At 48.2% G+C, this 16119-nt stretch overlaps 1 protein-coding gene across 3 annotated transcripts; it reads left to right on the top strand.

Moving 5' to 3' along the window:
• The first annotated feature begins 7748 nt into the window (after positions 1 to 7748).
• LOC120383259 (zinc finger protein 239-like) lies at positions 7749 to 11312 on the top strand. 3 transcript variants are annotated; one of them, XM_039501154.1, is made up of 3 exons: positions 7749 to 7931; positions 9044 to 9162; positions 9535 to 11312. In XM_039501154.1, the coding sequence occupies exons 2-3, from the start codon at positions 9135 to 9137 to the stop codon at positions 10563 to 10565; spliced, it is 1059 nt and encodes a 352-aa protein (XP_039357088.1). In that variant the 5' UTR covers positions 7749 to 7931; positions 9044 to 9134; the 3' UTR covers positions 10566 to 11312. The 3 variants fall into 3 exon arrangements, with proteins under 3 accessions (XP_039357088.1, XP_039357087.1, XP_039357089.1); XM_039501153.1 differs by having other exon boundaries at positions 9049 to 9162; XM_039501155.1 differs by having other exon boundaries at positions 9049 to 9162; positions 9538 to 11312.
• The last annotated feature ends 4807 nt before the right edge of the window (positions 11313 to 16119 follow it).

Here is a 16119-nt window from a genome sequence, read left to right on the forward strand (position 1 = left end):
TCTTAAGAAATTTCTTTGGCAGCAGTGATGGCCCAAAATTGGAAGTCAGTGATCTGGTTTGCTAGTTTTTGCACCTTGTGTTGAATTCCTTGACATCAGTGCTCATGCGTGACATTGTCATATTTCCCAAGGAGTTTCACCAAACCAAGGAAATTACTGTTATATTCAGTGAGCAACTTATACGACGAGCCACGGAAAGGCAAGGAGGAGGGTAATTGAGATCAAACACGTTCCTCCAGTGCTGCATTTCTTCATTAATAATGCACTGGTTTTCTGCATCTATGCATTTATTCAGCTTGAGCTTGGACTTGACCTCCATCCATTTGGTGTAGGCTGTAAAATGGCCAGGTGACTTTTCATGTTGATTCAGAGCATCAGCCAAGTCATGCCAGTAATTGTACCCAGAAAGTACAAGCAACAATTTGGCATTTTTGTCAAACATTTTGCAACAAAAACAGAACACTTAGTCAGTTGATTTTGAGTAAACTAGCCAACGCTGATCCAGTTTATCACCATTCTTGAGCACTCTTTTGCAGTGTGACTTAGAGACATGAGACTTCTGCTCATTTACTAGAAATGTCATATCCTCAATCTTGTCTAGCCTGTTCAAAATTGTATGATCAATATCAGCAGAGTTTAGGATTGCCAGCCATGAAGCAGGATCTGATGTATCGATTTGTAGTTTGTAATTTTTTTTCACTGCTGTTTCTGTCATCATGTGAGGCTGGTTCTTCTTTATGGTTTCTCTCCTTTTCATGTAAACCAGATTTTTCTTTGTTGTTACTCTTCTTTTCATGGGAGCCATTCTTCTTTATCATCACTCTCCTTTATGCCGCCAGGAAAACTAGACAATTCTCCATCACTTTCCTCACATTTCCATTCCTTATCTTCAGGTATATCTGCTAATTCCTTAGTAATAGGACTTCCATCATTTATGCGTCACTCCTCAGTTTCTTCTGCACTGGGACAATCACTACTGCCTAAAGCTCGGTCTATGTTATTCTGTTTCAGATACTTTCTCATCAAATTTGCCCCTTGCTGCATATTAGAATACAACTGAGCTTTTTGCTTCCTATACTGAGCTCCTGAAGGCTTCTTCGGGATCAGCTTTTATTTTACTTTTGGGATGGGGGGAGCCTATACAGGAGAGATGAGCTCCACCTAAACCAAAGTGGAACCAGACTGCTGGCACTAAACATTAAAAAGGTTGTAGAGCAGTTTTTAAACTAGGAGATGGGGGAAAGCCGACTGCTGCAGAGGAGCATGTGGATTGGACACAGACTTCTCTTAGAGGAGAGTCTGATGATAGAGAATCTCCAGATTATAGTCAGTAGCAGAGGACGGAAGAGGATAATATAAGGGCCGGATCAGATGATAAACAATCACATAAAAAAGAATCTGGCACATCAGAAAAGGGCAGACAAATAAACAGTGACAAGTTTTTAAAGTGCTTTTACACAAATGCCAGAAGTTTAAATAATAAGATGGGTGAACTACAGTGCCTTGTGATGAAGGAGGATATTGATATAATAGGCATCACAGAAACCTGGTGGACTGAGAGCAATCAATGGGACACAATCATTCCGGGGTACAAAATATATCGGAAGGACAGAACAGGTCGGGCAGGGGAAGGAGTGGCACTATATGTGAAAGAAAATGTAGATTCAAACGAAGTAAAAATCTTAAGTGAATCCACATGTTCCATAGAATCTCTATGGATAGAAATTTCAAGCTCTAATAAAAATATAACATTAGGGATCTATTATCGACCACCTGACCAGGACAGTAATAGTGATGATGAAATGCTAAGGGAAATTAGAGAGGCTATCAAAATTAAGAACCCAATAATAGTGGGGGATTTCAATTATCCCCATATTGACTGGGAACATTTCACTTCAGGACAAAATGCAGAGATAAAATTTCTCGATACTTTAAATGACTGCTTCATGGAGCAGCTGGTACGGGAACCCACAACGGGAACTCTAGATTTAATCCTGAGTGGCGCGCAGGAGCTGGTCCAAGAGGTAACTATAGCAGGACCGCTTGGAAATAGTGACCATAATACAATAGCATTCAACATCCCTGTGGTGGGAAGAACACCTCAACAGCCCAACACTGTGGCATTTAATTTCAAAAGGGGGAACTATACAAAAATGAGGGGGTTAGTTAAACAAAAGTTAAAAGGTACAGTGACTAAAGTGAAATCCCTGCAAGTTGCATGGGCCCTTTTTAAAGACACCATAATAGAGGCCCAACTTCAATGTATACCCCAAATTAAGAAACACAGTAAAAGAACTAAAAAAGAGCCACCATGGCTTAACAACCATGTAAAAGAAGCAGTGAGAGAGAAAAAGACTTCCTTTAAAAAGTGGAAGTCAAATCCTAGTGAGGCAAATAGAAAGGAGCACAAACACTGCCAACTTAAGTGCAAGAGTGTAATAAGAAAAGCCAAAGAGGAGTTTGAAGAACGGCTAGCCAAAAACTCCAAAGGTAATAACAAAATGTTTTTTAAGTACATCAGAAGCAGGAAGCCTGCTAAACAACCAGTGGGGCCCCTTGACGATCGAAATACAAAAGGAGCGCTTAAAGACGATAAAGTCATTGTGGAGAAACTAAATGGATTCTTTGCTTCAGTCTTCACGGCTGAGGATGTTAGGGAGATTCCCAAACCTGAGCTGGCTTTTGTGGGTGACAAATCTGAGGAACTGTCATAGATTGAAGTGTCACTAGAGGAGGTTTTGGAATTAATTGATAAACTCAACATTAACAAGTCACCGGGACCAGATGGCATTCACCCAAGAGTTCTGAAAGAACTCAAATGTGAAGTTGCGGAACTATTAACTAAGGTTTGTAACCTGTCCTTTAAATCGGCTTCGATACCCAATGACTGGAAGTTAGCTAATGTAACGCCAATATTTAAAAAGGGCTCTAGAGGTGATCCCAGCAATTACAGACCGGTAAGTCTAACGTCGGTACCGGGCAAATTAGTTGAAACAATAGTTAAGAATAAAATTGTCAGACACATAGAAAAACATAAACTGTTGAACAATAGTCAACATGGTTTCTGTAAAGGGAAATCGTGTCTTACTAATCTGAGTTCTTTGAAGGGGTCAACAAACATGTGGACAAGGGGGATCCGGTGGACATAGTGTACTTAGATTTCCAGAAAGCCTTTGACAAGGTCCCTCACCAAAGGCTCTTACATAAATTAAGCTGTCATGAGATAAAAGGGAAGGTCCTTTCATGGATTGAGAACTGGTTAAAAGACAGGGAACAAAGGGTAGGAATTAATGGCAAATTCTCAGAATGGAGATGGGTAACTAGTGGTGTTCCCCAAGGGTCAGTCCTAGGACCAATCCTATTCAATTTATTCATAAATGATCTGGAGAAAGGGGTAAACAGTGAGGTGGCAAAGTTTGCAGATAATACTAAACCACTCAAGATAGTTAAGACCAAAGCAGATTGTGAAGAACTTCAAAAAGATCTCACAAAACTAAGTGACTGGGCAACAAAATGGCAAATGAAATTTAATGTGGATAAATGTAAAGTAATGCACATTGGAAAAAATAACCCCAACTATACATACAATATGATGGGGGCTAATTTAGCTACAACGAGTCAGAAAAAAGATCTTGGAGCCATCGTGGATAGTTCTCTGAAGATGTCCACGCAGTGTGCAGAGGCGGTCAAAAAAGCAAACAGGATGTTAGGAATCATTAAAAAGGGGATAGAGAATAAGACAGAGAATATATTATTGCCCTTATAAATCCATGGTATGCCCACATCTCAAATACTGTGTACAGATGTGGTCCCCTCACCTCAAAAAAGATATTCTAGCACTAGAAAAGGTTCAGAAAAGGGCAACTAAAATTATTAGGGGTTTGGAGAGGGTCCCATATGAGGAAAGATTAAAGAGGCTAGGACTCTTCAGCTTGGAAAAGAGAAGACTAAGGGGGGATATGATAGAAGTATATAAAATCATGAGTGATGTTGAGAAAGTGGATAAGGAAAAGTTATTTACTTATTCCCAAAATACAAGAACTAGGGGTCACCAAATGAAATTAATAGGCAGCAGGTTTAAAACAAATAAAAGGAAGTTCTTCACACAACGCACAGTCAACTTGTGGAACTCCTTACCTGAGGAGGTTGTGAAGGCTAGGACTATAACAATGTTTAAAAGGGAACTGGATACATTCATGGTGGCTAAGTCCATAAATGGCTATTAGCCAGGATGGGTAAGAATGGTGTCCCTACCCTAGCCTCTGTTCATCAGAGGATGGAAATGGATGGCAGGAGAGAGATCACCTGTTAAGTTCACTCCCTCTGGGGCACCTGGCATTGGCCAGTCGGTAGACAGATACTGGGCTAGATGGACCTTTGGTCTGACCTGGTACGGCCGTTCTTATGTCACCCACAAACTTGTCACCTGAAGCTCCTGGTCCCAGGATGCCTCTCTAGGATCAGGATCCATCACCCCCATCTTCCTCTTGCTATTGGGGGCTCTCTCTGGAACAATCCCCAGTCTCTATAGAAACCCCCCTTCTTCCCTCTGCCTGGCTTCTATGCATGATGCCCCCTTTATGCTGAGAGAAGCTGCCCGAGTCCAGGGACGTGGGCCCTCCAGGAGGCAGGGTCTAGGGCTGGGGGCTGCAGTGCAATCGCTTGCTCGCTAGGACCCAGGAGCAGCTGGCTCTGGTTGATGGCTGGGGTCACTCAGTCCCGCAGCAGGAAGTGAATCGTACTGGCTGCAGTGACTCTGGGGCGCTGTAAGATCCCGGAGCTCCGGCAGCTGCTGCGGACCCCGGAGCCCTGGCTGCAGCCGGGAGAGGGGAATCTCCAGCACTGACAGTCCCGCTGCTCCCAGGAGCCTCTCCCAGTGCAGAGCCCCCAGCCTGGCCAGGACCCCCCTTCCCGTGCCCCAGCCCCTGCTCCCAGGGCGGGCACCGCTTGGAGGGAAGGTAAGAGAGACCTGCCTATTCCCCCAGGGAGCGGTGCCCCCGGTGCCACGCGGGCTGCAGGGGGAGGGTTTGGCCCAGGCTGCTCCCAGCGGAGCTGGCTGCGATTCCTGCCCTGTGCCCAGGGGAGCTGCCGCCAGCTCCCATTGTTTGCAGGGCGGGTGAAGCCAGCGCGCGCCCTGGGGGGGGCTGGGACAGAGACACATGGGGGCACAGAGGTTGAAAAGCGCGGGGAGGGGGATGCAGGTGGCGGGATGGTATTGGGGGCAGGAGTGCGCTGAAGGGAGGATGGGGCAATGCAGGGGAATCGGTGCAGGGGGGATTATGGGGCTGAGGGGAAGGACGCTGGACTAGAGGGAAATGGGAGGGGGGATACTGTGAAGGAAAGGGGGGATGTGGGGAGGCTGGAAGGAGACTATGAGAGCAAGGGGAGACCGAGTGGGGAAGGGAGAGTAGAGGGTTGGGGAAGGGAGGGGGGTGGTGAGAGATACAATATAGCAGCTCCCCCAGCCCATGGGGTAGGACAGGGGTAGGAGCTGCCCCACCCAACATCTGGTGGGGAATCTTTCCCCCCTAGAAATGGTCAAACAGGCAGTGTGGGGGACACAGGAGATTTCTCTTACAGGGCTGAGAAGTCACAAGGCAAATATTCCCCGCCCAGTTTAATATTTTTTGTTTAAAGACAATCTCATTATCTGGGGGGTCTGACTCCTGGGTTGATGGGGCTGAATGGGGTGCTGGCCTGATTTCTGCCTAGGATTCAGTGTCAAACCTCTGTTAGCCACAGCCGGCAAGGAGTGAAATTGAGGTTTGGTTTGGTTCAGGTTCAGTGGCATTTGATGTGCTTGGTTTTGGTTCAAGATACCCAAAAATGGTTTAGGTACCAGGCCGTGCCCCAGAAGGGGGTGAGGGGTTGGGAGTGGGCTCTGTGGCTTGCTTCAGTGGGGAACTGAATTGGATTGGGACCTGGGGCCTGAGTCAGGTGGGGCAAGAGGAGGGAGGAGCTGCCCCAGGGGGTGGGGTTGGATGGACTGAGGCCTAAGGGGGAGAAGAATTGGGCAGCCATTGCCTTTTTCCAGGCTTGAAGAGTTATTGTTAACTTCTGGGGCCAGAGAGCCCCCCCCACTTCTCTTCCACCTCCTCCCCATCTCCTGTGGGCTGCCCCCTTCTCTTCTCCTTCTACTGGGGCAGGCTGTTGTGGTAGCAATAACATGCTTGAGTGTTATTCAGTTGTCTTGTTTTATAATGAAAGTGAGATTAGAGTAGATTTTATCAAATACTGAGCTTAAAAATTGCTGAAGCTTCATTGTGACTGGTAACCATTTTTTCCAGTTCAATTCAGATTCAGGTTCACTGAGTTAAGAGAAAAATTATGGTTCAAGTCTGGTTTCAGTTCAGTTAAAAATACTGGTTCAGACTTCTTGTCTGGTTCTGGTTCAGTTCTGGTGTGAGTCTAGCTAGATAAATGGAATCTGCATCTGCTGAACTGTCCTTGGGGGCTGCCAGGGCAGCCCAGGGAGGCTCAGTCATAAACTGAGGGGAGTCTCTGGTTATTGCTGAGGCAGAGGAGGCTGGTGTCTTTCTCTGCTCATGATATTAGAGCCCTAGTTAGTTGAGCTTCCTGGGTCAGATGCTGCCTCCTGCATCATGATCTGGGAGCCCAGACTGAGCAGCTGCCGCTCCCCAGGGTCTATTCTGGGAGAGACCTTCCTTAAAGCCCCCTTTGTGCCCAGCCTAGGTAGGGACATTCCCCGGTGTCTGGAACCAGGACCCTGGGGCAACCCCAGGCTCTGGTGACATCAGCTCCTGAGCTGGAGCCTCCAGGTGATGGGGAGAGACCTGAGTGAAAGGGCTGGGGCCAGGCAGGAAAATGACTCTGCACAAAGGGCCCCTTTCAGGGATCAGCTTTGTACCAGAGGGGAAGGGGCTCCCTGTGTGCCTGCAGGTCCCTAAGCTGCTGCCCTCATTGACATAGCCAGGCTCACACTGAAGAGCAAATGCCCATGGGAACAGGACAGTCACCAGCTCTCCCAGGCAGAGGGGAGAGGGAAGGAGACAGAAAGGGGAAGGGTGAGACTGGAAGGGGCAGCAGGAACAAGAAGTAGGGAGAGAGGTTCCCAGCTCCCGGATCTGCCCAGATCCATTCACTGCAGCATCCTGGGGCAGACTGACTTTCCTGGGATAAGGTGAGGAGCAGAGAGAGGAAAAGCCAGTTCCTGCCTCTGCCTAGTCCCCACACTGCTGGGGGAATCTGCTGCCCTCAGGGACAGTGTCAGGGGGGAATCCCCCAAAGTGGCTCCTTTGGTTCTGCTCTCTTCTAGCGTTTGGCTCAGAGACTTTGTTACTGGAAGGGTTTAAAAGTGCCCTAGTAGGTTCAGCCCTGATGGCCGGGGTCAGGTCTGTGTTGTAATAAAGTGGCTGAGGGTTTTCCCAGCATAGAATCATAGAATTCAAGATCAGAAGGGACCATTATGATCATCTAGTCTGACCTCCTGCAAGATGCAGGCCACATAAGCCGATCCACCCACTCCTGAACTAATTCACTCCCTTGACTCTGCTGTTGAATGCTCCAAATCATGATTTAAAGACTTCAAGTAGCAGATAATCCACCAGCAAGTGACCCCTGCCCCATGCTTCGGAGGAAGGCGAAAAACCTCCAGGGCCACTGCCAATCTACCCTGGAGGAAAATTCCTTCCCGACCCCAAATATGGCGATCAGCTGAACCCCGAGCATGTGGGCAAGACTCTCCAGCCAGACCCTCTGGAAAAGGCTAACAATATGGCAGAGTCTAGAGTGTCTGTCTGCAGGGAAGGAGCCTGTGGGGTATCGGGGTGTGAAATGGACTAACACTAATTCAGAAACCTTCCCAATCACCCTCTTCACCCTGACAGGCTGCAGAACCACGTCCATGTTTTGCTCCAGATCCTCCCATCTTCCCAGGAGACAGAGACCTGGCTGTGGTGGATCCAGCTCAGGTAGGGGATTTTCAAGGAGCTGCAGGAGGCTGTTGTAGAGCAGGAGGGGCAGAAAATACGCAGGGTGAGGCAGGGAGGGAGGGATCAGGGTGTGATAAACCTGCTGGGGCATGTTCAACCTGGGCCTGATTTTGTGAACAGGCCCATGGGGGAGGGTGTGTGTGTGTTGAATGTTCTCCCATTTCTGAAAGAGGAAACACCCGATGGGCAGGGCTGGGAAAACTGACCAGATTCTCACTGCTGGTGCCTCACTGACCAGAGACTGCGATGAGATACAAAGGGAAGGTGCTGGGACTCCTGTCTCTCTCCCAGAGGTGGATTTACAGTACAACACAGGGTGCCCTGGAATGGGGCCCCCCCAACAACAGGGGACCCCAGGGCCGGGCAGCTGCGGGGGCAGAAGCTTGCTCCTGCCAGCTCCTGCTGCAGGCTCCGCACCCACCGGCAGCCAAGCGTCCCCCTTCCCCGACTCCTCCCTGGAGTGTGCCGCGTTCCCACCCCTCCCGCTCCTTACCAGCGCCCTGCCGCCAAACAGCTGTTTGCCGGGCTCAGGTCGCTCTGGGAGGGATGGGGAGGAGCAGGGCCGCAGTGTGCTTGGGGGTGGAGGCGGAAAAGAGGTGGGGTCTGGGCCTTTGGGAAGGGAGTGGAATTGGGGCAGAGTGGAGCAAAGGCGGGGCCTCTGCACTCCCCCTACAATACCCCCCCTAACCCTCTGCCGTGAGCCACTCAGGGCAGGGGGCTGGGAGCACCCTCATGGCCCCAACCCTGAGTCCCCTGCTGCATCCTAACTCCTGGCCAGACCCTGCACCCCAACCCCCAGCCTGCTCCTGCACCCTAACTCCCTCTCAGAGCCTGCATCCCCTTCACTGGCTTGGAAATAGGCATGAGTTTAACGCCAGAGCTGTGTGTGTGTCAGGAAGTCCCCCAGACCACACAGATCATTAAAACTCCTAATGAGGGCGTGACAACACCCCCCATGACATCTGCTGCTCCCCAGGGGTCTGAGTTACCAGAGTCCCATGTAGGATCAAGTTTAACTCAGGGAATGTTCTTTGTGACAAATATTCTATCAAGACTCCATGCACCCTGACCTTGCCTGATTTCATCCCCAGCACAGGATTCCCCATTCCCAAACCTGCCCTGATCACCAGGCTGGAAAGCGGGGAAGAGCCATTGGTCCCAGATTTCCAGCCCTCCAAATAAATGGAGATCCTGCGAGGCACCCGCACAGGTGAGGAGTCAGGGAAACTAAAACAGAAACCATCTGGTGAGTGAAGGAAAAAACTGGGACTCCCAAAAAAGTGCCATGAGTGAGAGCCCTCAGTTCTGCCCCATCTCATCCAGGTCAGGGCTGCAGCCAGCACGTGTCATACCATTATGGCAAATATCAGTCACGACTTCCCACCCATCCTGTTAGCTGTCAGGACTTTCCTCCCTGACTTTCCTTCCCTGTGAATGTTTGGATGGGATCTGGAGGCAGAATCCAATTTCTCAGTCTCCCCAACAGTTACTGTGTTGTGTTTTCTGTCGTTGCTAGTCCTGTTTCTGTCCATTCTCCCCGGCACAGGCACTAACTCCTACCTTGAATCTCTCTCTTCCCCAGCAGGTGATAGGACAATGAGTGAGAACAATGAGAAGAATCAACAGCAGGAAGTTCCTGGGAAAGTGGAACCACAGGGGACGTTTTTGAGAAGAGCTGAAGGGATTTTTTTCCAGTGCTTGGAACAGGGGAAAGCCTGGGGAAATTGGCACAGGTCAGAGAGGCACCTGGGAAACCATCCAAGGAAGAAAGTGGATGAATCCATTCAACATGGGGGAGGATGCACAAATCCCAAGAAAACCATAGCCCAGCAGACAAATCACAAGGAAGAGAAACCCTACAAATGCCTTGACTGTGGGAAAAGGTTCAGTTGGAGTACAAACCTTCTTACACATTGGAGAACCCACACAGGAGAGAAATCCTATAAGTGCTTGGACTGTGGGAAAAGCTTCAGTGAGAAGTCATACCTTATTACGCACCAGAGAGTGCACACAGGAGAGCGACCCTATAAATGCCTTGAGTGTGAGAAAAGATTTAGTCAGAGGTCATACCTTATTACGCACCAGCGACAGCACACAGGAGAGAGACCCTATAAATGCCTTGAGTGTGGAAAAAGTTTTAGTGAAAGTTCATCCCTTATTAAACATGGGCGAATCCACACGGGAGAAAGACCCTACAAATGCCTTGAGTGTGGGAAAAGATTTATTGAAAATTCATCCCTTACTAAACATGGGAGAATCCACACAGGAGAAAGACCCTATAAATGTCTTGAGTGTGGGAAAAGATTCAGTTTGAAATCAGCCCTTAATGCACACCAGAGAATCCACACAGGAGAGAAACCCTATAAATGCCTAGACTGTGGGAAAAGTTTTGCTCACAATTCAGGCCTTATTGCACATCAGAGAATACACACAGCAGAGAAGCCCTATATATGCTTGGACTGTAGGAAAAAATTCAGCCATAAATCAAACCTTATTAAACATCAGAGAATCCACACAGCAGAGAAGCCCTATAGATGCTTGGACTGTGGGAAAAACTTCAGCCACAAATCAAACCTTACTAGACATCGGAAAATCCACACAGGCCCATGTTAATGCCTGGACTGTGGGAAATGTTTCATTCAGTAATGAAATGACTGTGTGGGTTGTTACAGATCAGACAACCCACACTGGAGAGAGACTCCATAAGTGGTTGGACTGTAGAAAAAGCTTTAGCCACAGCTCATACCTCACTAGACACGGCAGGAACCACACGGAGGAGATACCCTATAAATCTCTTGACTGTGGGAAAAGTTTCATTTGGAGCTCGCACCTTATTAGACGTCAGAGAATTCACACTGGAGATAAACATGATAAATGCGTCCACTGTGGGAAAAATTTCATTAAGAGAACAAACCCTTATGGAATCCACCCCGGTGAGAGACCCCCAAAAATACCTTGACTGTGGGGAAAGCTTCAGTAGGAGCCCAGAGCTTAAGCATCAATTAATCATCAGAGAATCCACAAAGTTCAGAGACCCTAGAAATAGCTTGACTGTGGGGAAATGATTCAATCTGAGTTCACACATGAGTGATCCATACAACAGAGAGACTTCAAATATGGAGAAAGCTTCAATTGGTTGCTCCCATAGTATCAAGCATCAGTAAATCCACACAGGGAAGAGGAGAGGTGCCTCTTCCCCCAAGCCCAGGTGCTGTTGTGGGGAGAGAGTGCTGCGGGGAGTCCTCTCTCCCCACTGTAGCCCCTGAGCACCTTCCTGCACCTCAAACCCCTCATCCCTGGCTCCACCCCAGAGCCAGCACCACCAGCTGGAGCCCTCACACCCCTGCACCCCAACCATCTGCCCCCCAGCCCTGAGCCCCCTCCCACACTCCGAACCCCTCAGTCCCACCCCCACCACATGACTTTTGTTACGTGAACCAGTATGAAGCTGACGTCATACATCACCTCCATACTGGTGCATGTAACAAAATTCATTCTGCCCATGGGTGGGAAAAATTAGAGGGAACACTGCTGACAAGCTTGGTTAAGTAAAAATATGTCAGAAGGACAGGAAATACATAAAAAGAAGCAAAAACTGAATTTGGCTTGTCAAATGTTATGTAGGAGCCTGAGAATGGTTTTTAAAAGCCTGGGAGCTGTACCAGTCCTGGAGTGTTCATGCAGCTTTGTAAGCAAATGGTATTGATCCTAGCAAATAAATAGATACATCAGTTAAATGCAAGAATCACAGACTTTAAGGTCAGAAGGGACCATTATGATCGTCTAGTCCGACCTCTTGCACAACACAGGCCACAGAATCTCACCCACCCACTCCTGTAACAAACCCCTAACCTATGTCTGAGCTATGGAAGTCCTCAAATCATGGTTTGAAGACTTCAAGGTGCAGAGAATCCTCCAGCAAGTGACCTGTGCTCCACGCTGAAGAGGAAGGTGAAAAACCCCCAGGGCCTCTGCCAGTCTGCCCTGGAGGAAAATTCCTTCCCGACCCAAAATATGGCGATCAGCTAAACCCTGAGCATGTGGGCAAGACTCACCAGCCAGACACCCAGGAAAGAATTCTCTGTAGTAACTCAGATCCCAACCCATCTAATATCCCATCACAGGCCATTGGACATATTTACCGCTAATAGTCAAAGATCAATTAATTGCCAAAATTAGGCTATCCCATCATACCAGCCTCTCCATATCAAGCTTAGTCTTGAAGCCAGATATGTCTTGCGTCCACTGTTCCCCTTAGAAGGCTGTTCCAGAACTTCACTCCTATGATGGTTAGAAACCTTCGTCTAATTTCAAGTTTAAACTTCCTGATGGCGAGTTTACATATATTTGTTCTTGTGTCCACATTGGTACTTAGCTTAAATAATTCCTCTCCCGCTCTGGTATTTACCCCTCTGATATATTTATAGAGAGCAATCATATCTCCCTTCAGCCCTCTTTCGGTTAGGCTAAACAAGCCAAGCTCTTTGAGTCTCCTTTCATAAGACAGGTTTTCCATTCCTCAGATCATCCTAGTAGCCCTTCTCTGTATCTGTTCCAGTTTGAATTCATCCTTCTTAAACATGGGAGACCAGAACTGCACACAGTATTCCAGATGAGGTCTCACTAGTGCCTTGTATAACAGTACTAACAGCTCCTTATCTCTACTGGAAATACCTCACCTGATGCATCCCAAGACCGCATTAGCTTTTTTCATGGCCATATCACATTGGCGACTCAGTCATCCTCTGATCAACCAATACTCCAAAGTCCTTCTCCTCCTCAGTTACTTCCAACTGATGCATCCCCAGCTTATAACAAAAATTCTTGTTATTAATCCCTAAATGCATGACCTTGCACTTTTCACTATTAAAATTCATCCTATTACTTTTACTCCAGTTTACAAGGTCATCCAGATCTTCCTGTATGATATCCCAGTCCCTCTCTATATTGGCAATACCTCCCAGCTTCATGTCATCTGCAAACTTTATTAGCGCATTCCCACTTTTTGTGCCAAGGTCAGTAATAAAATGATTAAATAAGATTGGTCTCAAAACCGATCCCTGAGGAACTCCACTAGTTACCTCCTTCCAGCCTGACAGTTTACCTTTCAGTATGATCCGTTGTAGTCTCCCCTTTAACCAGTTCCTTATCCACCTTTCAATTTTCATATTGATCCCCATCTTTTCCAATTTAGCTAATAATTCCCCATGTGGAACCGTATCAAATGCCTTACTGAAATCGAGGTAAATTAAATCCACCGTGTTTCCTTTGTCTAAAAAATCTGTTACCTTCTCAAAGAAGGAGATCAGCACCCCAACACGCACAGATCTTCCCCACCTCTACGGCCCAGTACCCTTCCCCACAGCCCCACCTGTTTAGCATTGGTGCTGCCCATGGCGGAGGAGGTATTTCCTTGCATGGGTGAGGGGGAGGCAGCTGCCAATCTCCCCAGCCCACTGCTTCTGCAGAGCAGCAGGGAGAGGCGGGGCCTGCCCCCAAGGAACCTGAAGTGGACAGTCACTGTCCCAGAGTGGCAGCAGTTGAGGGCTTCTTTTTGCCCCCGTCTCCACTGGCACCTGCCTGCCAGTGATGGGAGCAGACAGGAGCCCTCAGCCAGCTGCCTGCTGAAAGGAGAACGCAGTGGGTGGGAGGGGAGAGGGCAGGGAGGAGCCGGGAGATGGGGCCAGGGGCAGAGAGAAGCCCTGATCTGATGAGAGGGGTGGGGTGGGGGGAGGAGCTGGAGGGGTGGAGAGGAGCCAGCTGCTCTGGGCACAGCGCAAGTGGAGCCACTGTAAACCCAGTACTGCTGACCAAGCTAGAGCCGCAGGACAATTGTCCTGTTAATCCGGAGCACAGCTGGCAAGGCTGGCAAGGATAGCTGGCACCCCTGGTCTTACTCCAGCGGATGTGGCAGCAACTCCCACTCTCCTCTTGGAGCCAAGATAGGGGCTAGGGGTTCCCAGATGCTTTGGCGTGTGGAGCCCGGCCTCTAGATTTGTTGTTGCTGTCTGTACTTTTCTTGGCTTCGGTTTTTCCTTTTTCCCTAAGCCGTTCTTCTTTTTCTTCCTTCCTCCCCTTCTACCACTTCTCTCTATCCTTCTCCGCTTTTCTCTCTCTCTTCCTCCTCCTCCTTCCCCCCTTCTCTCCGCTTTTCCTTTCTCCATTTCTTCTCTCTCCCTCCCTACTTAGTGCTTAGAAGCAGTTTTTTAAAAAGCAGTAAATTAACAAAAGAAGAATTGGGCCCCAAAATTGAAAACTTTGGGTCTGCATAAAGCAACTTTGTTTAAAGCCATTTGCTCCCCATTAAAATTGAAAAAAAGGAGGGTGGGGGGAGAAGAAAGGTTGAATCAAAGCTCTTGATCCCTGGTGGTTGGAAATTTGAAGACAGCTTCTAAGGCTTGTCCACCCTGGAATTTTTGTTAAGTCTGGCTGAGCACGCAGGGAAAACCCCGAGTGCACTGCTACTGCTGCCAGCAGCCTCCCTGTAGGGAGGCCGGGCGCCCCCAGCTTCCCCCAACAGTTGCACATTTGGACACCAATGGGTGGGTGAGGTTCTTGATTTATGTGAATTCGAGGGAGGGGTGTTTGGACAGAATTTGTTGTTAAAAACAGGTGCCACTTACTCCTTGATAAGAACCTGTTTGGCCCTCTGGCGGGAGTTAAAACCTTACAGGGGTTCAATGAGGCACAAAATGTTGCTCTCTTTTGCAAAAACATTCTGCATTTGGTGTTTAAAAAAAGGAGAAATGGGCAATCTGGCTTCATGAATCTGGGAGGAGAAGGGTTCTTGGGAATTAATGTCTGAAGAGAATTAAGAGTGCTAGTTTATTTTGCTAACAGGGTTTTGTGAGAAAAGTCTCTTGGTTCATCCTGGGAACCAGTAAAGATTTCATCAAGCTACCAGATAGCTGCCCTTAAGGCATATACAGAGATAAAGTGGCCCACATGGACTCCAGAAAATCTGGCAATTTCAAAAGAACCCTGGAAGGTGTGGGCCTAAAATAAAATAAAATGTGGTAAAATTAAGGAAAAAATCTTAGTTACAGGCCCTGATCCCCCACCCCCAAAGCAATACAAGTATCCAAGAAAGGCAAAGGCTAGCCTAGAAAAATATAACTGATGGGCTTTTAAGCCTACGAATTTTAGTGGAACAGCCAAGCCCCAATAATGCTGCTCTCTGGCCAGTCCTGAAAAGTGATGGAAAGACCTGGAGGCTAGTAGTTGATTTTTTGCCCTCTTAATTGGCCCCAATGGCCCCTCTAGTAGCTAAGTATCAGGAGGTGATGGCCTCCACTGGGGGGTGGGGGTGGCTGTGGTTTTCAGTTTTGGATTTGGCCAATGCTTTCTATGTTTCAAGGGAAAATGGCGCCCTGGGTGAACTTGTAGTTTGGTGCACCAGCCCCCGTGGGTGCCCCACCCCTCATTGCCCATGGGTTCCCCAACCCCCATCACCTCCGGGTTCTCCTGCCTCCTCTGAGTGCTTAATTTGTATTGAAAGAGATGCCAGAGCTCAGCCCCAGCATGTATTAAGCACTGGCTGGGCGCCAGGAGAGCAGTGGCTGCTGGCCGGGCGCCCAGCTCAGAAGGCAATGCCACCAGCAGCAGCAGTGCAGAAGTACGGGTGGCATGGTATATGGTGTACAGCCACCCGTACTACTGCACTGTTGCTGCAGCTCGCGGTGCTTGGCCTTCGCTCTGATAGCTCTCGGCAGGCTCCGTGCTGTCGCATGGGGGCTGCATCTTGCTGGAGCCCATGGCCATCCCGCAGCCCTCTGGCCACTCCTGGCTCACCAGGGGCACCATTTCTGATTTTGGGGGGTGGGAGGCAACTTGAACTGTGATTTAGGGGCTATTTAGGCACCTGAAAACTCTAGGTTGGGTGTGTTTTGTTTTTTGTTTTGCCGATAACAGAAATTAGCTGACAGAAGCTTTGTAACCAATTCCTATAGAAAGAAGGAAAATAAATATACAGACTCCAATTAAAGCCACATTTAAGTTTATATTTACATTTAGAACAATCAGGAGATAAAACAGCAAGATATTTCCAATCCTAAACCTTGAGGTACTGGTTCTGGAGCCTTAACACAGAGATCAGAAACACACGTTTGATATTTTGTACACTATCTTTAGTAGAGATAAAGAAAATCTGCTTAAAATCTGCTTACTT

Source organism: Mauremys reevesii, linkage group 15 (assembly GCF_016161935.1).
Source record: "Mauremys reevesii isolate NIE-2019 linkage group 15, ASM1616193v1, whole genome shotgun sequence".
Classification (NCBI taxonomy): Eukaryota; Metazoa; Chordata; order Testudines; family Geoemydidae; genus Mauremys; species Mauremys reevesii.

Coding starts and splice junctions, on each gene's coding strand:
- LOC120383259 (XM_039501154.1), top strand. CDS start 9,135: ATGGAGATCCTGCGAGGCACCCGCACAG. Junction 9,163..9,534: donor CCTGCGAGGCACCCGCACAG/GTGAGGAGTCAG, acceptor TCTCTTCCCCAG/CAGGTGATAGGACAATGAGT.